This window comes from Leuciscus leuciscus, assembly GCF_965113295.1.
Source record: "Leuciscus leuciscus genome assembly, chromosome: 2".
NCBI lineage: Eukaryota > Metazoa > Chordata > Actinopteri > Cypriniformes > Leuciscidae > Leuciscus > Leuciscus leuciscus.
Genome location: NC_138726.1, coordinates 9,144,891 through 9,168,748, shown reverse-complemented (window position 1 = coordinate 9,168,748; position 23,858 = coordinate 9,144,891). Strand labels below are relative to the sequence as shown.

Here is a 23,858-nt window from a genome sequence, read left to right as displayed (position 1 = left end):
GCCATGTCAAGTGGCAAAAAAAGCGATGTGAACTAATTGCAGTGGAGAAGGGGCAGTTATTTCGATATATACAGTGTTTAAGTCAGCGGATTTGTTTATAAATGACAGTCGGCATTGTACCTTATGTAGGCGCTGTTGAAAGTGGTCAGCATTATGTTTCTTTTTTGCGGGTAACAACATTACTTGGACAGTTTGACATCGATGTCCTAAGAACGGAATACTACTAAACTGAACCTGCTTCGGGTTTTACGTGAGCCAGTAGTTTGTGCTGGAGAAAACAAGCCAATGATGTCAGGAAATCATTACAATGGTCAGGAAGTCAGCTGCTGCATTAAATATTTCATATTTGGATTTAACATAATATTTTGGGTAAGTGCTTTGTGTGTGCACCACCATTTCTTTGTGTGTATCATTGTTTCTTTATGTCATTGCGCGTGATTATATGAGTATATTCACCTGATTATGAATATTTCGCAGGTCGGTCAATTAATTTCCTTTGTTCCGTTTGTTTGAAATGCGAGACGCCGGTATGTACTGTACAAGACAGGCATAATTTGTCGATTAAATTAAGACCAATCGATTATTCTACGTTGAGCAGACAGCAGGAGCCCCTGGTTCCGTTTCGTGTTAATGTAACGTTAACTAATATAAGTTAACTAACGTTAATTTCTTTGCTATCGCTTCCACTCGATTATCTCAGATGTTCATGCCAGCAGCCGAGTCAAGTGCGTACTACAGATAATCGGCTTTCTCTTCTGTGAAGCAATGCATCGACCTTCCCAGCTAACAGAAATATGTTTTGCTAACGTTCCATTTAAGTTCTGAAAACGTTATTTCTGAGTGCTTTCTTAACGTTTTTCAAAATCTCCAGTGTTTTAAATGTTTTTAAAACGTTTTTCTTGGTTCTACAATTTTCAAAAAAAAAAATTGTTTTCTATTTTTTTTATTATTATCATAATGCAAACATAGGAACGTTACATTTTAATGTTCTCGAAACATTCTAAAAACAAGTAGTAAAATGTTAGACGAACGATGTATAAATAATGTTGTTTGTGTGTGTGTGTGTGTGTGTGTGTGTGTGTAAGCTAACGTTTTGAGAACATTAACAAAGACCACATGACGTAGAACAAACGTTCTAATAACATTACTGGAAATTTCATATTTTCATAACCTTTAGAGAACCTTGCCAGAAGGTTAGCTAAATTCCTGAGCGCATTGAGCAATCCCTGTTTGATGGGTTACTGCATGGAAGAACACATGGATCCTTATCCTGGATTATATGCAATAACTGGAGTGACCAGATTATAACTCGGAAAATTCAGTTATTTCAAAAGCACTGAAAAAGACCCTTGAGTAAAACATTGTGTTTCAGTGTCTGTAACTCTGTAAGTGGTGTTGTGCTGTATGTCTATAACTTTGTTATAACATAATTCACGTTTATCTGCTTCAAATTATATAGTTATAGTTATTTTAAAATATACAGTTTATCTCTAAACTGTTGAGGGGTGAGTTGTAACACTATTAGATTTGCAGTAATGCACTCATTTTAGTTTTGTGCATTAATATAATCAGATTTAATTCTAATTTAATTCAAAATGATATATTATGCCATGTTCAATATAGCCTACCACAATTTACCACCTTTAATTTTAAATATTTTAAATTGTAAACATATAAAACAAAATTTAAATAAAAAAAAACATTTTAATCAGTGAGTGAATTTTCCAAAGTAATTTTTAAAGTAATTTCTATGGGGATTTTTAGGGGTGCAATCTAATTAGGTTCATTTCGAGGAACCAGAATTGTAATTTGGCTTTTACATACAAAACATATATTTTTGTGGTCACGTTTATTATATGTAAATCAAGTGACAAATAAAATATGTCAGTCTGATAATTAAATGCCGTTTCTTTGGCTATTACCTAAATTGTTTGTTCATGTTTACAGCCAGGCGAAAATAAGTGCCCTGACTAATTTTTATAATTATAACATTTTTTGGCCAAATAAACTTTTAGGTTACACTTTATTTTAAGGTGACGTAGTTACATTGTACTTACTTATTAACTACATACTTACTATAGAGTTACGGTTGTGTATCTAGGCTACATCACATTAAAATAAAGTGTTACCAACTTTTATGCCAATTGGGGCAAATTATGTTTCCATCCACCTATTTGTATGCGCATTTTTGGGATATCGCATTTAAAAAAAACACGCTGGATGGAAACATCAGGATGCGCATAAATTCTAAAAATGAGCTGGATAAATTTCTCATCCGATAAGAAGACATGTGCATAAACTACGATGGAAACACATTTACAGAATAAATCCCTTGATGCGCAACAAAAAAACTCATGTGATTTTGCCTCAACAGTGAATGTGATTGGATAACTGGACAAGGTGGACCAATCGCATGGCACAGTAACATCTAAAATGTTAGTTTGGTCGTTCTGAAGTGGTCCTTACTGGTTTGGTCGTTCTTTGGCCTGAGCCAAAATCTGTCATCAAAATGATTTGGTATAGGCCTAGTTCCCTCTCAATAGCATCTCCCATGATTGCGTTCCCAAAAACCAGGCATCCGAACGTATAAGAGAACATGAGTGTTTAGACGCAAGTCATTTATGATGTACGGAAAAATTGCCACAGTGGCTTCCTTGATTTTTTTTTTATAGATAGTTTGCGACTTTGCTCCAGTTTCCCAGGAAGTGGCAGTTTTGTTCTCTTGAACACATGGGATGGAGATGCTGCTTTATTCGCAAATGTTTAAAGTAATATTCCAATTTTGCGCGTCATTTAAATTTGCAACTTTGAATGGAAACAAACAGCTACTGTCCCACTTTTAGGTTACACTTTATTTTAAGGTGACATTTTTACATTGTACTTACTCAAATAAGTACTGAGTAATATTAACTACATGTACTCACTATAGAGTTACGGTTGTGTATCTACATCAAATTAAAATAAAGTGTTACCAGCTTTTATGCCAATTGGGCTAAATGTTGGTACATACAAAACATTAGTTTTGTATGTACCAAAACTAATGTTTTAATTAGTGCCTTTTATGTGGGTCCCATTCAAACTATGAACTAAACAAAACAAAAATTCTGTTCTATAATGAGTCACACACCTTTTATTGTCTCCCCAGGAGGCTTTTATAATGGGTTAAATTGGTTAAATTGATGATGTTACAACACTCCTATAGCCTAATGTAGTTAGATATTGTTTTACAAGATAGATCACTTTTCTCCCTTCACCTACTTTTTACTAATTATCTGGGACGCTCATCCTTTCACATGAACTCTGATGTTCAATAATGAGGGCGGTATTATTGAGCGTTCACTGTGCTACTTTACAGAACTCATTTACAATGAACCACTTGCTGCATTAGCTACTGTATGTTTACTGTTGACTCATGACGTACTACACAAACACTGGACACTGAAGTCAGAATTTGCAGTTATGATCTCACCCTAGTACTGCTTTTTGTTTTGTTTTTACATTCTTTTTTGGATTAACACATTGGGGGTTTTGTGATACAGCTCACATATTTTTTGACAGATGACTCATAATAAAACATGTAATTTCTCTTATAGGCTATATCCGAAAGCAGCTGCTAATTAAAGCCTAAATAGTCAGAGAGTCAGTGCACTATATACAGTTGATTTTATAGGCACGTTTGCATACAGATGGATAACGCATGTACAATATAGTTGTGCACTGAACCATAATATTAATTTAAGCAATAGCAATTTTACTTAAGCATGATAGCATATAACACACCTCAAAAATATTGCTGTCATCTCAGCACAGTCTGAATAAATTTCCAAATTGAAAGGTGAGTCAGGCTTCGCTAGCTTGTTCCTCAATTCAAAGCACTCCTTTGTTTCTGCATGACATTTTTCTGGCTGTACTATACAGAATGTTTTCACTGAGGTGTATGTCATTTCCTCCAAGAGTATGAGGGTGATGATGATAAATGGTGAACAAGAACAAACTAAAAGGTTGTGTACACTAGTAGTGATGGCAATTTCAAAACACTGCTTCATGAAGCTTCGAAACCTTTACGAATGTTTTGTTCCGAATCAGTGGTTCAGTGCGTGTATCAAACTGCCAGAGTCACGTGATTTCAGTAAACGAAGCTTTGTTACGTCATAACTGTTTCGAAATACTTAGAAATTTCAATGGTTCACCGCTGGGTGCGATGATCTCTGTCAACCCATGAATCATGAGGAGGCACTGAGAACCAATGTGGGTTTTACCTGATCTCTGATCAGTTTTATACATTTGTAGACGTTTTAATAAGACATTAGTATAATTAAAATGAATAATGGTAGTTAATAGTCTCTTATTGGCCTGTTTAGCTGAGCCATTCATAGAACAAACAAAACAAACCCTGACAATTGAAAAAATAAGACACGTGATAATTTTATTAGATGATTAGATAATTGCATTTGAAAGATTGTACATTCATTAAAGAAATGTGCAATCTATTTGTAAAAGGTGTTTTTATGCATGTTTGGCCCGGGTTTTTGTTGCATTTACACCGTTCTGACCACTAGGGGTCACAGTGGAGACGGGTGTCGGATTGTTTCGAAGCCTCAACACAATACGGCACATTTTCTTCAACTGTGTCAGTGTTTCACGAAGCCTCGATCTGCCCACCACTAGTGTACACATTATGCTATATTTTTCCTCAAGTGAATAAGGCAAAATAACATTACCACATGTTCACTGAAGGGGAGTTGAATTGAAAACCCAAGTGCAGCTTTTATTAACAAAACTTGAACAAAATGGACCATGGGCTGCGTTTACACTTGGCATTAACATGCAACTTGTATCCGGATGTTCTCCGCATACACATTGAAAAGACAAGAGTAAACGTGCTTCTGATCGGATTGTTATTCGATCAGCGTGTCCAGGTTCGGAGGTAGTCGAGGCCGCATTGTGATCGGCTCTCAGTGTCTGCATTCACAGGTGGACGTCACAAAACCCCACCCACTGTCATTAATATATACATCGCAGAGCAGAACCATTCATTTTCCGTAAAGAACGCGCATTTTTCCCAGCAAAGCTGGAAACGTTCTCGAACCCATACGTTTCTCTGTACCGTTTCCATTACGCCATCTGTCCACATTATTAGTACTTGTAGCCTCTTCATCCTCCTCATTTTGTGAGATTTGTAAAATGTCCCCTGACTGAAAACTGTTTTTAAAAGAAAACCCACCACTTCAGGTCGACTTTGCTTAGCCATCCTTTTTTTTTTTTTGATGCGAGATCAGATCTGTTATCCAGATACAGAAGCCACTTGATGTGGACAGCTGTAAATACTGTGTCCTGATTGGCTTATGATCCGATCTGCTTGATCGGATCACGGTGATCACATGTTACTGCCAAGTGTAAACGCAGCCATGGACATGAGGGCTATTTATACACAAAGATTAATGAGTAACAAGAAACACCTGAGCATGATCAAGACAATCAACCAATGACAAAACCGAACTGATGAACACATGACCAAAGCAACCAATCAGAACATTACACATGACTAGGGAAGCACATGACATGATCACATTACAAACAGGAACCATGACTGACTAAACTTTAAAATAAAAGACATGAAACATAAACGTGAACCAAAACCAACGTGCCAATTATGCACTGCCCAAGGTTATATATATATATATAAAATAAGACACTAAATTGTTGTTCATGCTTGACTCTCGATGTCTCCGCATTCAGACATAGCTGGACGGATGCATTGCGGCAATGAGAATTTCAGCAAAACATGCAGTAAAATATATTTATGCAAGGTTAAATTGCTTATGGAGTATATTAAAAATAATGCAAGTACTATGTTCTACATTGACTATAGGCCATACATTGACCAGACTGGCTGGAAATGATCTTTGCAGTAATCTTAGGCTATATTATTTTCTATCTTATAGGGAGTGCAGGATAACCATTATGCTTAATCTTTACTGGAGCATCTGGATGATAGTGATCATAATATTGCATGTTTGCTCTGGGTGTAAGAAGGAATGTGCATTTATCCTGACTGTCCACAGAGACATGCAGCTTTAATATCACAAACAACACCCTGTGATGCTTAAACAGCTGCATTTTTTCTGGTTTTCTCCATTGTGCCGTGCAAAGTTGGATGGGAATGAATGGAGCCTTTGTTCACCACACAACTTCAGCTTTTGTAAACAAGTCCAAGAAACTAAATTGTACTTCATGCTTCACTCTCAAGGTCTCCCTCTATTAGAAACCATTTAACAAATTAATAAAAAACTCTTCTTTTTTAATTCCTTAATGAGACGAAATCAATGTTTGAAATCCCAATGAAACGAAAGTAGCAACAGAACTTTTCTTTCGGATTGTGAAGTGCATCCAAGTGCAACGGATTAACGAAAATGTAGGGCGGGAACTTGGCTCTATGAAACGGTTGTAGATTCGATTTTGAGATGTGGGCAGCAAACGTCACCAGAGAGAAGTCTGACGTGTTCACCGGAAGATTAAGTTTGAAATTTTGATTAAACATTACAAGGTCGAAAAATAAATAAATGCACGGATGAATTGTTTACAATGTGATCTATAACATTCATTTAGAAAATAGAATTTTCATTTTATACCGCCTTTAACAAATACAGTCAAACCAAAAATTCGTCATACACCAGACATAATTTTTTTATATTTTTTTTACTAGTGGGTGCAAGATACTATAGTTCATTTATGTAAGTGAGGATAGCAAAATAAAGTAAACTGTGACATATTATACCCAAAAATTCTTCATACAGTGGACTACCAGTGTAATTTATACAAATTTGGGACCAAAAGTTTTTCAGACACTTTGTCCTGACCATGTTTTGCTTAAGTGTATATTTTTTTTATTGCTAATGCGACCTTTTTACACCACAGTCTGAACAAAATTAAGCATTGCTTGGTAATTGGTTGACCTAAATTGGTATCATCTAATTGTGTACTTAAATTTAACAGCTGACAGCTATTCAACCTAATTCATTTGTGAGACAGTCTAACAGAAGGATGGCCAAAACCAGTGAAATATCAACTGACTTGATAACTGAGTTCTTGTCATATTGTATTACCACTATAGCGAATAAATTGTGATAATGTGAGAAATGTTGAAGGTGTCTGAATAAAGTTTGGTTTGACTGTATATGTTTATATGTTTCAGAACTGTGGATTAAATATTCATTAATTGTTAAAGACATTTTCGAGGTTGCAAAAAATACTATTACTATTTCAGTCTTTCTACTTACTACTTTCACATTTAATTCAATGTTACTTGTCGTTTCTTTGTCATATTTGTAGAATTGAGTAGCAATTTCTGAGTGAAAATTGTTTCAAAGTAAATCCTACACCGTTTATTTTTTTCAGTGTAGTATGATTGTACATCATCTGAGTTAGAGTTTATTTTTCAGTAAGAGAATTACAGGACTGTACACCAGTGGCATGCTCATACTATTAATCGCTAATAGTAAAGTGCCCTTTTCGGTCATATAGAACTTATACTTATATCACAGCAGCGCCATCTTTGATTTTTAACGGGAATGAAAGCAAGGCTGTGAGGGATTGACATGCATCTCCTCATTGGGTTGTACTGATATTTAATGTGTTTTTGGATTTTTTTCTGCTGACGAAACACTGCAAAAATAGCTTTCCAGTACATTTCAGTAGACAAAAAACTCCCGACAATATGAGCTGAGGAAAATGATTAGTGATCTAGGAGCTGCTTTATACAGTGGATTGCCATTGATAAGTCTATCCCTCACAGCCTCGCTTTCATACCTGTCAGTGTCATGGCACTGCTCTGAATAAGGTCTATTGCGGAACGCGATGTCAACAGAGGGTTAAAAATGGGAATGTGATTTCCCCCTTGCAGCAGTGGAGGTCTGTGCACGCCATTGCTGGAACCACAATCACTGTACTGTTGTCTTGAGTAATTCATGTACACAAAAACCCTTGTGTGAGGCATAGTCCGACGCACAGTCAGTGCTCTGTAGATGAAAATATGAAGCGTTATGAGAGACAAACAGGGCCGTTTAGACTGAAACGACTTGGTGAAATGTAGCTGTTGTGAATGTTTTTTTGAATAGTGAATGAAATTCTAGAGGTGTCTCTGCAGCATTGACATATACAAGGTGTTCGAACTAAAGGTCCTCCTGACCCCTCTGAAAAGAAATGACACATCGTGCTCATATTTGAAATCGGTAATGAATATACTGTATGTAATATGGCATAGCTGACGTTAAGGTCCATGTGTCTCCTCCCACTTATTGCTCTTTTTCTTTATTTGGCCATTGAAGAATGAATCCGTGAATTTTCGGGGTAAATTGTTCCTGTTTCTTCCAAATGTACATAATTTAGCGAAATAAAAACCTGCCAATAATACATTTATTTGGAGGAATAACTTGCAAATTTGTAACCCCAAAGTAGTTTTCTTTGCATGGATTAGATGTATTCGTATTGCTGCAAGAGAATTTGTGAGCATCAAAGTAAATTTGAACTCAATGCATATGTGTTTAATTAACAAAAAATCATAGTATATGAAGAAATAAGGTTAGAAATAAAAGCCATGTTCTCCAGTTGTGAAGGGCTTGCAGAATCACTGCCCTATGGACATAATGAGGACATACGTCTCATGGGAAGAACCAGATGTCTGCTCAGATGCCACCATGAAAAAGCAGATTGCAGAAATGTCATGGTGTAACATGAAAAGCTGTTGAAATTATTAAAAAGACCTGAAGAGAGAAATGGAGGTTGGCACCTTTTACATTCAATGGCCATGACCTATTTTGTGGTCAGGCTGAGGAAATCTGATAAAATGCTTTTTATTATCTCTAATGTTCAGTATTAGCTCACCGGCAAAGAAGTTTTGAAATGGAAACATTAGGCTGTACTTTGGAGAAAAGCATTGTGGGTTCAGAGTTGGATATAAGAAGCAGATAAGAGTTGCATTCCTATTTACTGACACTCTAAAGAACCCAAAATGGACCTAAAATAGTTTTGAACTGATAGCAAAGCACCTTTTACAGACCACTAATGTTTAAGGCCTCACTGTAAACAAGAACAAGTTGGCAAACATAACATTTTAGAGGTAATCAGTAACATTAATCAGTTAACATTAATCTTGCACAAAAACATTATATAACGCTTAATTTTAGCATTTAATCTCCCTTTCGGGTGTCATGGCAAAGCATGCTGGGAATCCCAGCCCAGTTTCAGTCAAATTTATAGTTTGTCTAAATTAAAAGAAATAAGTTCATAAACCTCAAAACAATGAAACAATTCCGATTACTTAAAATGTGTCAGTTTTGTGAACTCAAAAGAATAAGAAAATTCTAAATTCTTACTTTGTCCTACATTGTTTTGTGGGGGCCGGAGGAGCATAACGAAGGGAAGGGTGTGTTTTGTTTAGGTGTCTGTTTCAAATATCAAGTGTTTCTCAGGAAATGCATACTGCACCTCTTTAGTTCCATCTGTTCAAATCATCAAGAATTTTTTTCCAATGTGCAATGCACGCATATACTGTAATATCCAAAAACAGACAGACACATCTCAGGTTTCATTAAAAATATCCCAATTTGTGTTTTGAAGATTACCAAAGGACAGAATTACAGAATTTTGTTGTTGTTGGGTGAACTGTCCCTTTAATGAATCAATTTTACCAGAGCAATGCCATATCTTTCTTGTTTTAGTTGCTTGGAGTGGCTTTCCTTGGAATCGCACTGTGGGCATGGAATGAGAAGGTGAGCAAAAAAAAAAGTATCTAATGCATAATGCATAAAATTCATCTTTATTTAATAAGCATCTTAATTCACATGTGAAGTTGAGATGTCCCATGTTCTTCACATTAAATAGATGAGCTGTAGTGGTTTGTTGGAGACCTACATAGACCTACTATTATAGTTTTTATTAATATTTTGATTATATATATATATATATATATATATATATATATATATATATTGTTGCCGTTTTCTAAATGTTATCTTGGCAACTAGTTCATTTTTATTATTATTTAATTGATCTACCAATGTGCTATGTAGGGTGGACCATAAAAAATACATTTTTAGACAGTTTAATATCAGACTGAAAATATTATTTACATTTTTCACTCAATGCTCCATCTGGTCTTTTACACACAAATATGTATAAACACACATGGATATATTGTGTGTGTCTGTGTATTCTTGATCAATGTGGCTCTTGCATTTTCTGTGCCATATTTGTAACTTTTAAAGAACACAAGTGGGAATATTTGCAAATATTTGTATCTGCTGTAATTGCAAACAACCACATTTGAAACAGATTGGAACAGCAATTCAGCTAATTAAAGCCTAGTCGGCTCTCTCTCTCTCTCTCTCTTCCTCAGGGTGTTCTCTCGAATATCTCCTCCATCACAGATCTGGGTGGATTTGACCCAGTGTGGCTGTTTTTGGTGGTGGGAGGGGTGATGTTCATCCTGGGGTTTGCAGGCTGTATCGGGGCCCTGAGGGAAAACACCCTCCTGCTCAAGTTTGTACGTTTTCCAAGTTTTGATTCTTATTAGGAGTTGGTGCAAAACTGATTTGTAATGCCTTTTTAACACTTAAATGCATAGGTGTTTGTGCAATTGTTATAATATGCCTTGGTTCATCGTAAACCTGTATGAATTTCTTTCTTTTTCTGAACACAAAAGAAGATATTTTAAAGAATGTTGGTAACCAAACAGTTGATGGGCCCCATTAAATTCCATAGTTTTTTTGTGTGTGTTTTTTTCATAATATGGAAGTCAATGGGGCCCATCAACTGTCTGGTTACTAACATTCTTTCAAATATCGTAATTGGTGTTCAGCAGAAGAAAGAAATGCATACAGGTTTGGAACAACTTTTCATTTTTCAAAGATTTTTCATTTTTGGGTGAACTATACCTTTAATTGGAGTGTATTTGTCTTTCTCCTCTCCCAGTTTTCTGTGTTTCTGGGGATAATCTTCTTCCTGGAGCTGACTGCCGGCATCCTGGCCTTTGTCTTTAAAGACTGGATTAAAGATCAGCTCAACTTTTTCATCAACAACAACATACGAGCCTACAGAGATGACATTGATTTGCAGAACCTGATCGACTTCACTCAGGAATATGTAAGACTCAAGGCCAGAACTCATGTCTCAAATACAAAGGCAGAGAAAATACACTAGGAATTGAAAATGAGGAGAGGCGTAAACAAGATGAAAGAGAAATGAAAAGTGTGTAGGTGTGTGTGCACAGGAGAAAAAAGCAGACTATCAGTTTATCTGTGCCACATGTCATCAAAGAAGTGCACACAGGCAGTTCCCATAGTAACAGCATGACTTGATGATTCCTTATCCACTCACAGAGATCCCTGTCTGTTCACATTTCTTTTTCTTAGAATAGTAAGTTGTCAGCTCGGAATTGTGTTTATTTCGAGGCTATTGAAGCTATTAAAAAATTTCGACATTTAGAAGGTTAAAGGGATAGTTCACCCAAAAATTGTAATTCTTTCATTAGTTACTCACCCTCATGTCTTTCCAAACCCGTAAGACTTACGGAACACAAATTAAGATATTTTTGATGAAATCTGAAAGCTTTCTGTCCCTCCATTGACAGTTACGCAACTACCACTTTGATGCTTCAAAAGGTTCATCAAGAGATCATAAAACTAATTAGCTGTCAATGGAGGGACAGAAAGCTTTCAGATTTCATCAAAAAGATCTTCATTCGTGTTCCGAAGATGAACGAAAGTCTTACGGGTTTGGAACGACATGAGGGTGAGTAATTAATGACAGAATTTACATTTTTGGGTGAACTATCTCTTTAAACATTCTTCTGCATTACTCTGTTAACAGAGTGACATTTATCACAGATTATAACCCGTGAAAGTTCAGTTTCCTGTTAACGCTACAAGTCGTTGGTCACACTTGTTTCCTGAGGAATAAAACAGTACAGCACAGCACAACTGAACACAGCACAACTGAAGCTTATATTGTTTTGTTTTTTCCAGCTTTATGCTCTGTACTGCAGATCTGTTTCCAGAACATGACTTTTCCTCAGGACAGATTTAATTAGATATCAGAGTCAGGCAGATGCTGTCATGTTATTTCCTTGCTGACCTTGCATGATAAAGAAGACAGACATAGCAAAGCACTGCATGTCAACATAATATACTAGTATAATGGGAGAACATGGGGGGATCGAGGTTTTCTTTCTTTAAGGAACAAGCGCCTTATGCCACATCTTTGACATTGATGTGTGTTAAGCAGATACATTCTAATGCATTCAATGCATCTGTATTTTCACTGTACTTCCTTATAGAGTTATATTCCAAATTATTGAAATCTGATCTGAATTTTATGATGAAAGTGCATTCCAGATTGTAATGTAATTCCATGCCGGGCAATATTTTTGTTTCTTTAGTGGGAATGTTGTGGGGCGTTTGGAGCAGATGACTGGAACCTCAACATCTACTTCAATTGCACAGACAGCAACCCCAGCCGAGAAAAATGTGGCGTGCCCTTCTCTTGTTGCACCAAAGACCCAGCGGTAAGAGATGCATTTATATGGACACTGAAATATAGGAACTTAGTGTTATTTGTAACTTAAAGCTGCTTTTTGGGGTTAAAAATTATTCAAAATAAATTTTTGAGCAAGTACATAACCAGCCAGTGTTCAAAACGATCTGCTTGCTTTAGCTCGATTCAAAACGGTAAGCTTGTAATAATGTTTTTAATTCCAGTGGTACTGGTGGATTTCTGTGGGAAATTCGAGCATGTCTTTGCGTCATTACGTCACATCTGTACACATAAAGAAGGAGTCTCGGCTAGTCGGCTATATTGAGTGTGAGGATGTTGGAGGTGGAGATTTATAGCCTTTTCTCACAGCACTTGATATAATTAAACGCATCAATTTGATGGCGGATCCAGAAAGGTTCAAACGACAGTCACCAGTGACAACTGGAGATTCACCCGTCGTAAAATGCAAAAGACTTCAGACTTCGGAGTGGCTACAGAAAAAAAGAGACTGCAACCGGCCCATGCGAAAACAAGGATAATATCGGAAGGGCATTAAATGTAGTCACGCAATGCTGATGTTGTTAACATTAACAATTTGAGAACAATATGTGATATGATAAGCGATCGTTAGATTTAATCAGCGCGATTTACTGCAATGTTTTTTTTCCTCAGTTGGTCAGAACAAAAGTGGATGTTAGTTACTTGTTCACAATACATTTTCCAGTGAAAATTCTAATGTTGGTCATACTTCCAAAAAGTAGAATCTGTGATTGCGAATGCCAGTATCCACACCGGCGCGGTGACTGACAGCTGTACATTCTCCTCAAAACATTGGATTCATCCGTGCTGTGCCGTGCCGAGGCACAACCCACGTAAAGTTGATAATTCCGCTAATAACTGCAATTGCAGATTTCAAACAGAGATGGCGACAAAGAGGAAAAACTACGGACTGCAGCTTTAAATACATTTTTATATTATGCTGTTTTAAAGGTTCCTCATTTTGTTTTGGAGTCTCTTACAATAGGTTGACATGGATCCAAAAAAATTACATGGGTGAATTTTAAAAACACTTTCACTTTCTCATAATATACACTGCAGCATCGCCTCTTTTTGTTCACAGTCTGAAACGGTTCGATAAAGGATTCAGTTTCCCTAAACCCTCCTTTCCGAGAGCCTACTCTGCTCTGATTGGTCAGACGGACCAGTCTGTTGTGATTGGTCTACCACTTACTGTACAGCGTGTGTCAGAAACCAAACACCTATTATCATATCTGAATTTCAGTCGGTTTTACCCTTTAAATTCGAGCCATTTTTTTGAAGTGCATGCAAAGTGGATTTGCTCTCGCAGCGCATAAAACTGCGTCTTCTCAACATGTCAACAAGTCTTTTACATTCACAAACAGCTATATTACACACTACATGAAAGGTAATATCCAAACAAAGCATAAAAGCGCACTTTAAATATGATGCATTTGGTAAACTTGAGAAATTTTTACCACTGAGATACTTGCCATCTTGCTCCAAAACAAAATGAATGCAGTTCTTTTCTAAGCACAATTTGCATGCCACTATTTTCCTGATTTAAGAGAGACTAAAAGCTTGAGGGGAAAGTGCAAACAATACATGACAGAGCAAAACAAAGGGGGAGTATAGAACAGGATTTGGTGTACGTGGACAGAGTAAAAATAACACTTCGCAGACAATAGACAGGCACTGGAAGCACAACATCTATGGCAAAGAGGATGGAATTATGGCCTGTTGTGAGCTATTAACTCATAACAAATAATCATTATTGACATTAAATGATTTAGTTACGAGCCTTTCTATGAATGCAGCCATTCATTATTTCAGCATGAAGGAAAACTGCAGGCGGTAATGTGTTTCATTCACAGTAAGTTATAATAAGAAAAGCAAATAGTGAGTAATTTACCTACTATTAACTTCACTAAAATAAGAGTTTGTTCATTTCAAGAATGTTCAAATGAAATCACTGGACAAATGAAAAAGCAGAACTGATTTCAAACAGGAACAACTATTTGAAGTGAATATACAGTAGTGCATATCCTGTTTAGTTTGTTCGGGGGGATTTTATAAAATGATGAACTAACTCAAAGTGAGCTATTTCCAGTCTTATCTCTTCACTCCACCCACACTGGAATTCTTCTGAATGTCAACATACTCCCTTAAAGTTGAAATGTTACCACTGTCCTCCATTAATTCCACATGAATGACTTGTTTTGCAGGAGGATGTTATCAACACACAGTGTGGGTATGACGTTCGGGCAAAATCGGTGAGTCTTACTCTCAGTCTTACTTTTCACACACTCCCATCAGTTTGAGGCAAAATGAAGGTGTCGGGCTCTGGCACGGTTTCCCCTGCCTTCTGCTCTTCACTTCAGTCAATGTAACGAAGCGCACGACTCTCAAAATGAAGGCCGGTTTGGCTGATCTATATGGCATGTATTAGGGGTGTAACGGTACAAATTACTTATGGTTCGATTTTATCACTGTTTTAGGGTCACAGTTTCTGTACGGTTCGGTATGTGCTATAAAAAAAGGACTACTGTCAAATAAAGATAAAGAAAAGAACAAATAATCAAACAAGCAACAGCACAAAGAAATGCAACAGAGCAAAGATACAAATGAAATAAACAGCGCTTTTTAGGTTTTTCAGGTAGGCCTAACTGTAGTTTTCAGGTACAGAAATTGAATCAAGTAATCAAATGTAAAATAACATTGCATATAATCTTCACTCTATAAATTAAATTACAAGTTACAAAAGCTATTCAGTCAAAAGGAGTGAGTGATTTCCTTGTCTTTTGTTGTTTGATTAACATTTAAAACACAGACAGCAGGAATATTAGGCTGCTGTCACTTTAAGATGTAATGCACGGATCCAGTACACTGATACTGATACACATGCGTTGTCTTTCTCGACTGTTTATGTTCACTTAAAGGTGCAGTGTGTGATTTTTAGCGGCATCTAGTGGTGAGATTTGCGAATTGCAACCGGTCAATAACTCGCGGCCTTTCCTTCAAATTGCAAACTCGAATGAGAAACTACGGTGGCCGACGTAGGATCGGAAGATGTCGTCGTCTGAGTCAGCAGAGAGTAGCAAGTCAAGCAATGAGGTTTCTCTATATTATATTTTATATTTAATTATATTTACTTAATTATTCAGTAAAACCACATGTTATTGCGATTGTTATTTTTACTTGTTTATCATTGTGTTAGTCTTTTATTCACTGACTTTACCATAGCTTGTTTCCATGCTAGTTAGTATAAGATAAGAGCATCAAAGCAGCTAACTTAGGTAAGGGGAAATAGCTAACGTTATGATGTCCGAGGCGTCGTTCAGACAGCATGTTTTTCTCCACGTTTGCCGCGTCAGGGACAACCTGAGTATTCTGCTGCGTCTTTTTCTGCTGCTTCTCATTCAAGTTAGTGACGAACGCGCTCTGTTCGCTGTCGGCTACGGTAGAAACATGACGTCACAGTATGTCGACCTTCATAGAAGGGGGTGGCCGTGGTTATGCAGATATAAATGACTCATTCTAAGGTAATAAAAACATAACGGTTCATTAAGTGAGGTCTTTATACACCACTGAAAACATAGTTATGGATCTTATATTGCATTTCTGTCAATAGATCCTCAGAAATATCACACATTGCACCTTTAAGACGTGGCTTTCCGTGTTTCGGATGAGTGCACACAAATCTTTTCAGTTCTCTTTCACGTCTTCTTTGATTGTTTAAATGAGTTTGGTTAAAACACAGATAATGTGCTGTTCAGGTCTCACCAGCACTCGCGCGCTATCAACACGATGATGACGTAAATGACTGATCATATTAGAGTATAGGCACTATTATTGAACCAAATTTACAAAGAGTGACTGTTTTGTCCACGTTTAAAAAAAAAAAAAGTTTATCCTGTTGTAACGTATTGGGAAGTCAGAATGCGTATCTATCGAAAGAAACATACATTAACCGAACTTTGTTTGTTTTACGCATTATTTTTAACAAACCATAGGCCATTGATTTAAGATGAACCGCGGTGCAAGTGTATGCCGAACCATGGGTGGAGAACGGATATGGTTAGATTTATTTATTTATTTTTTACAGAGAACCGTTACACCCCTAACATGTATGAATACAAAAGAAGGAAGCTGTTATTCATTTTATACACAACGGTGAAGTAATTCAGAATACTGTACATAGGCACAGTAAAGAAAAACTGAAATATGCACACATTTAAAAGTTATTTGCAGTTTCCTAATTTATTAACTTAAGTTAACTTAAAACTTATAGACTTAAATATATTGAACTAGTCTTTTCTTGTAAAACATACTCCATTACAAACTTTGAAACTATCTTTATTTACAGTGCAAAATAAAATGTCACCACAACATACGCATAATTCTTCAGGTCAAGAGTCTGTTAGATGTCAAGCGTGTCTCAAGCGTGTCAACTTTAGACTGTTCATGTGCATAGTTAGAAAGAGGAAAGTCTTGACCCTAATTTCATGTTCCTCAATACTCATTAGGATGCAGAACAGAAGACATACATTCATGTCAAAGGCTGTGTGCCGCAGTTTGAGAAGTGGCTACAGGACAACCTGACAATAGTGGCTGGGATCTTCATTGGAATCGCTCTGTTGCAGGTGAGAACGCCTTCATCTGCGATTGCACTGCAAAAAAAATGCTTTTTTGACCAGTTTCCAGTCCAAATATCGAAAAATTCTTAAATCAAGATGCATTTACTAGATAAGTAAAATTAGAAAAGATATTATGTCTTGTTTTCTGGGGAAATAAATCAAAATTAAGTGAGTTTTGCTTAAAACAAGGAAAACTATCTGTCCATGGGATAAGAAAAATTAATTCAAACAGAAACAAGATTATTTTTCTTATCCCATGGAGATCATTTTCCTTGTTTTAAGCAAAACTCACTTAATTTTGATTCATTTCCACAAAAAACAAGACATAATATCTTATGGCATTTCACTACTTTAGTAAATGCATCTTGATTTAATAATTTTTTTGATATTTGGACTGGAAACAAGACAAAAATACTAAGTAAGAAAAGCATTTTGTGCTGACTGGATCTGCTATCTATACTCATCCTGTTTCTCTCACTCTATTTTCCGCAGATATTTGGAATATGCCTTGCACAAAATTTAGTCAGCGATATTGAAGCTGTGAGAGCCAGCTGGTAAGAACATACAGATGCAAACTCACGACACATTCTCTCTTCCTGCTCTAGTTTTGCACACTGCTACAGCGAGCAGCTTTTCTCTTTTGCCCCAGTGCTTTGATGTGTGGATTCATAATGCACATGAATGACTTGCTGCTCTAATACAGTTAATGGCTAAGCGTGTTTCTGGAGTCTTAACAAAACCTCTAAACAACCTTTCTTAGTTCACAGTTTTTGCTTCGAGAACTGCCACCATGTGGACAAAACAGGAATAAAAAAAAAAATGTTTGGTTGAAACTCTCTTATCTCTCTTGAATGGAAACATACTGCTATATTACCTAATATTATGAATAATTATAATAATTTACACTACTGATAATACGTTTGGAATAATACATTTTTTTTATGTTTTTGAAAGTCTCTTTTTTTTAAATACAGAAAAAACATTAATATTGTGAAATAATGTTACAATTTAAAAGAACCGTTTTCTATTTGAACATATTTTAAAATGTAATTTATTGCTGAATTTTCAGCATCATTACTCCAGTCTTCAGTGTCACATGATCCTTCAGAAATCATTCTAATATGTTGATTTGCTGCTCAGTTATTATTGCTTTGAAGAATAGAAACTTCAAAAGAACAGCATTTATTTGAAATAGAAATATTTTGTAACATTATAAATGTCTATACTGTCTCCTTGATAATAATAATAAGAAATGTTTCTTGAGCATCAAATCATCATATTAGAATGATTTCTGAAGGATCATGTGACACTGAAGACTGGAGCGATGATGCTGAAAATACAGCTTTGATCACAGGAATAGATTACAACTATATTTTACAAATATAAATTACAAAATTATACATTTTAAAATATTTCACAATAGAAAACATTTATTTTAAAATTGTTATAATATTTCACAATATTACTGTATTTTTAATCAAATAAATGCAGTTTTGGTGAGCCTAAGAGACTTAAAAAAACTTTATTAATACTCCAAACTTTTGACCTGTAGTGTTATTAGTTATTCTCTCTAAGGTGATGTAAATGTGATTTACCCCCAATTAAACTCCTCACAACACACACACACACCCCTCCACTCACTGTCCTCCGTCCTCACTATCTCCCACACTGTCATAATCACGCCAACTCGCTTCACAACTTCACTTCTCCTCCCCATGCCTTCATCAGGGTGCCGCCCCTCTCTTACGTCGTCCGCCGCCCTCCGCCCCACTACAGCAAGAAAGCCTCGGCGTACTCCTGAGGGAGGTCGTTCGTCTGGTGGGTGTGAAACATGCCTGCTTGTGTTGTGTTTGTGTTCACCTAGATTCTGACCGCTCTGTTTTTCCTTGTTTGGGGGCTTGTGAATGTTCTTACTCCCATAACAGCCATCATTCATCAAAAGTTCATTCACTAAACATCAAACAAGTTACACTTTCACATTCTCACAGGGATAGTTCACCCAAAAATGTAAATTCTGTCATCATTTACTCACCCTCAAGTTGTTCCAAACGACTGTATGAGTTTGTCTTCTGCTGAACACAAAAGAAGATATTTTGAAGAATGTTGGTAACCAAACAGTTGATGGTAGCCATTGACTTCCATGGTATTTTTTTTTTCTTACTATTGGACAATTCCTCCAAATTGAAGAGTTCAGATGGATTAATAATAATAATAATAAGTTTAATTTATATAGCTCAAGGACGCTTCACAATAACAGTAAAGAACAAACAATCAGTTCACACATAAATGGACAATAGACATTTGCCCGGTCCAAGAAAATGAGGGTTAGTTTTACAATCTCTTTATGAACTTTTTGAATCGTCAAAGTGGTAGTTGTGTAGCTGTCAATGGAGGGACAGAAAGCTCTCAGATTTCATCAAAAAGATCTTCATTTGTGTTCCGAAGATGACGAGTTTGGAACGACATGAGTGAGTAATGACAGAATTTTCATTTTAGTTTTGGGTGAACTATCCCTTTAATGTTAATTTCAATAATTACTCAAAAGTTGTATATTTTAATATTATTTAGGTTAACAGACCTGAGCTAACTTGAACTAACAAATGAGCAGCTGCATTTGTATTAACTAATGTTAACATAATGAATAAATACTGTAACAAATGTATTGCTCATTGTTAGTTAATGCATTAACTAATGGTTCCTTATTATAAAGTGTCACCATTTAATTCATAAGGATAACTTTTCCTCAACATTCCAGTCCCACAGAGATCTCCCACTGCAGGACAAGTGCAATAAACGCATAAAGGTGTCCCATTCCTCGATCACTGTCATTTTAACCCCATCCTTTTTACTCCCTCAGATTCTCTCTCCCACTTTTAGTCCCGTTTAGCTCCTCGGACTGTCTGGTGTCAAGCTTCATCTCTCATTATAACCTTGATATCCCAGCTGGCCTTGCAGCTACCCTTCCATCCATCCCACATCAGTCATGTTCTCTCTAGCTGAAAATCATTCCGTCACACTGTAGATTGCAATGGTGATTTCTCTAATGCAAGGCCACATTTGTCAAGTCGGCATTAAAAAAAATAAAGAGCCCTACTTTGGTTTTATTGGAAAAGTCACTGGAGTAATGCCAACTCCTAATGAGGCCTCACACCATTGGCTTTAGACGTCTGTTTATGATCCATGTCGTTTATCTTTTTATATCTTTCTCTTGTGCAGTTTGTTCTCATGAAGTGGCAGCTAGTCGTTCAGACACTCACAGGTAATTTATGCATTCATACACTTCCATAATGTGGAATCCTTTAAAGTCAGCATGAAACCAAGGTGAATGTTACGTATGAAAGTAAATATTCTGAATTAATATTCATACTGTTAAAGTCACCATGAAATCTTGTTTTATGATATATTCCAGTATTTATTATAAATGATTTATCTTGATTTTTTTTTATTCATATGCTCTCATAATCAAAGTACCTTCCCCTCCCTCTTGCAGCGACATCTCATCTCCTCTCCGATGATGCGTTTACTGGCGTGAGGGTGGGGCAAACTGTCACTCACATGAGAAGATCCACCAATAGCAAACCACAACCATCTAATCAATTCCCCATGGACAAAATCAAGTCCCGCCTACATTTCTTTTCTTGTTCCAGAAGCTGTTTCAATAGGGACAATATGGGACTAACAATTATACGTCACAATAGGGAAGAAAAGGCTATCGCAACTTCTGTTTCATGCTGACTTTAATACCAACCTAACTAGAAAGATTTCATTTGATAGAAAACATAATTGTGATCTAGTCGCATTGTCCAAACCTGTATGTTACTTTTTCTTTGTAAACAGGCCTATGCCAGCTTGATGAAGGGAGCGAATGATTAACACAAGATGCCAAGTGCACTGGATCGTGTGTGTGTGTGTGTGTGTGTGTGTGTGAACCATAACCTTTTACCATCTGTAAATAGTGCTGTTTTTTCTAGAGTGTTTTACGTGTAAAACACGTGTAATACATGTGAGAAAATGTTTAGTAGCACTTTATTTTACAGTCCTGGGGCCTCATTTATAACCGTTGCGTACACACAAAACAGGCCCTGAAAGAGGCGGACGCCACTTCCGACGCAAAAGTTGTGATTTATAAAAACAAACTTGACAGGAAAATTTGTGCAACTGCACGCAAACTCTGAGCCATGCGTACGAACGTTGGCGACACCGATGGTGAGCTGGAGTTAAATGTCTTTTTGGTCACTTTTAGACAGAAAATCTAAAGAAAATTAAACATATACAGAAAGATAATACAAATATAATTTCACTCACCAAGCCTTGAGCCTTGACTCACTTGAAGCAAATATCCATCCCTTCTTAAATGTCCGCGCCAGCGAGCGCTTTGGGCCGTTCAGTGAAACTGACGCAAATAACAGTTTAAATAAATAAAATAATTTAAAAAAACTTCTGATATAAACATTTAGATTAAATATGCCATTCAAATTAATGGAGTTAAACACTTAAACATGAAATCATTACTGATAAGTTACAAAAAATTTTATATTCAATCAATAGAAATATTTGTTGTGGATGCGATGTTTTTGAACACTTTTCCTGTGGCGTGCTGTACGTGTTTTAATGTTTTAACCACAGAGATAATTGCTTATCATGATAAATAATACCAGATTGTCTGAGAAAATAGTTTCGTGCAAGGTGCAAATAATTCCCAAGGCCTATCTGTTTCCATTAAAAATATAAATCAATTAAAAATACAATTCGGCCACTGGAAAAGATTGAGAAAAACTTTCTCTGAAATGTATTTTACACTATTTGATTTATGTATTCAAAAACAAGGCATGGATAAGCAACTACATGATTTTTTATTAATGTAATGTGTCTTGTACCGTTAAACATCATCACGTGGATGAATAATCATATGCAAATGATATGCAGATGAGGATCTGCATAGTAAAAAAAAAAAAAGGCGTTGTAAGCTCATATATGGTTATTTCGGGGTGGAGACGCATGTGAGCCCAATCTTCCGCTGACTGGGATTTATAAAGTGAATTCTGCGCAGGTTCTGGCGTACGAACGCTTTTATAAGTCTGAATCTTTTTTTCCGTACGCCATTTTTGGCTTTTGGGCGCACATACACTTTTAGTAAGGATCCTACGCACAGTTTTATAAATGAGACCCCTGGTCCCCATGTGCATACTATGTACTTATTATAGTTATTGCAATAACTAACCCTGAACCTACTCCTAAACCTAACCGTAACATGTAGTTTACCTTATATTACCCAGTGCTTTCGTAGGTAAGTACACTGTAAGTGCACGTACTGTAAAATAAAGTGCAACCAAATGTTTGTTCACTGAGGTCAAACAGAACATTTTCCATCATTTGCCTCATCGTAAAATTAAAAATAACACTGGCCAGGGAGTCAATGTCCAGTGCACTGACCATTCACTCCCTAATAATTCCCACAATGCACCATAAAACCAGTGAGTTTATTTTAGATTTTTATGTGATTTTATATCGAGTTACACTTTAAACTACACTTTAATGCATAAGTACATGCGTGTTTTCCATACAAAGTTAAGAATTAACATAATTAGTTACTTCAGTTATCAGTAATGCAATAATGTGACACATAATATGTTCTTCTGCTTAGAGAACTGATCAACAGAACATACCTGGCAAAATGTATCAAATATAATCCATTAGGCTTTATTTGTTCATCTCTCATATGGAACTGCGTTATAGGTTTTGCCCCCACAATAAAAACTCATAAAACTAAGTTTTAAATATCATCTTACTAAGACATTTATTTGCAGATATAGAGTGACAGCTGATATTTATATTCATTTTATGTCAGTAGTCTCTAGTCTGATGTAAAGATCTCATTGATTTACATTACAAGCTATCAGAATTTCATCTTTTTGGACATAGAAGTATCAGTAACTGCAGCAAATTGCATATTTTTGCTCAGTTTGGGCTCTGAGGTGTTTTTTATTTCCGTCCTCTTGTCTTGTATAAGCTCTATATTTTCTCACTAATATCATACTATGTGAGCCATAAAAGCCTGATGTATCAAATATGATTCTCAACAATAAACATGCACGCAAAGATTGACCAAGATTCCATGATAAACATCTGGGCCTAAATAATAATCATCTTTTTTGAAACAGTGACGGATAAAATTGACAAACGACTTCAAACTTTCAAAAACTCAGTCTGATGGGAAATGATTTGTCGCACTTGATCATCTCTGTGGGAGAACGTCTCTCTCTCATTGCCAATATGTCTGTTACAACACTGGTTAATTTATGCACTTAAGTTACATATTACATTTCACACTTAAGAATAAATATATGAAGCAAATCTTGCAGCTTAAGTTCACTGAAAGAGTCAGGAAGTCATTTAAAACATTTCATTTTATCCTTGCACTAACAAATTAGAGAACATTTCTTATTCAGATGTTTATCTTTCACAAACAATTTCTGATTAAAGAGAAAAACGTACCGTGACAGTATTTTTCTGTAATGTATGGACTAATCAGAAGCTTGTTTGTTGTAAATATGGAAGTGATATTTTAGCACTTTTACAATGCCAACACAGCTGGATGGTGTAACACTCTGTAACGCACTATGTAGCACTCTCGTATGTCATTAAACTTCACTAAAAGTGATTTTAACATTG

The 23,858-nt window shown here is 36.1% G+C and overlaps 1 protein-coding gene across 3 annotated transcripts; it reads left to right on the top strand.

Moving 5' to 3' along the window:
• The first annotated feature begins 16 nt into the window (after positions 1 to 16).
• On the top strand, positions 17 to 23,858 carry tspan5a (tetraspanin 5a). Of its 3 annotated transcripts, none has more exons than XM_082161336.1 (10): positions 20 to 369; positions 9,720 to 9,770; positions 10,397 to 10,543; positions 10,972 to 11,142; positions 12,437 to 12,562; positions 14,775 to 14,822; positions 17,076 to 17,192; positions 17,679 to 17,740; positions 20,403 to 20,445; positions 21,024 to 23,858. In XM_082161336.1, exons 1-9 carry the CDS (start codon positions 286 to 288, stop codon positions 20,413 to 20,415), a joined length of 819 nt encoding a protein of 272 aa, XP_082017462.1. In that variant the 5' UTR covers positions 20 to 285; the 3' UTR covers positions 20,416 to 20,445; positions 21,024 to 23,858. The 3 variants fall into 3 exon arrangements, with proteins under 3 accessions (XP_082017463.1, XP_082017462.1, XP_082017461.1); XM_082161335.1 differs by having other exon boundaries at positions 22 to 369; positions 20,677 to 23,858; XM_082161337.1 differs by lacking the exons at positions 20,403 to 20,445; positions 21,024 to 23,858 and adding an exon at positions 18,915 to 20,391 and having other exon boundaries at positions 17 to 369.

Bases quoted from the DNA above. Each gene is read 5' to 3' on its own strand.
- tspan5a (XM_082161337.1), top strand. From the start codon at position 286: ATGATGTCAGGAAATCATTACAATGGTCAGGAAGTCAGCTGCTGCATT. The intron at 17,193-17,678 runs GTGAGAACGCCT...TATTTTCCGCAG, and splicing joins TTGGAATCGCTCTGTTGCAG to ATATTTGGAATATGCCTTGC. The intron at 17,741-18,914 runs GTAAGAACATAC...TGCCTTCATCAG, and splicing joins GAAGCTGTGAGAGCCAGCTG to GGTGCCGCCCCTCTCTTACG.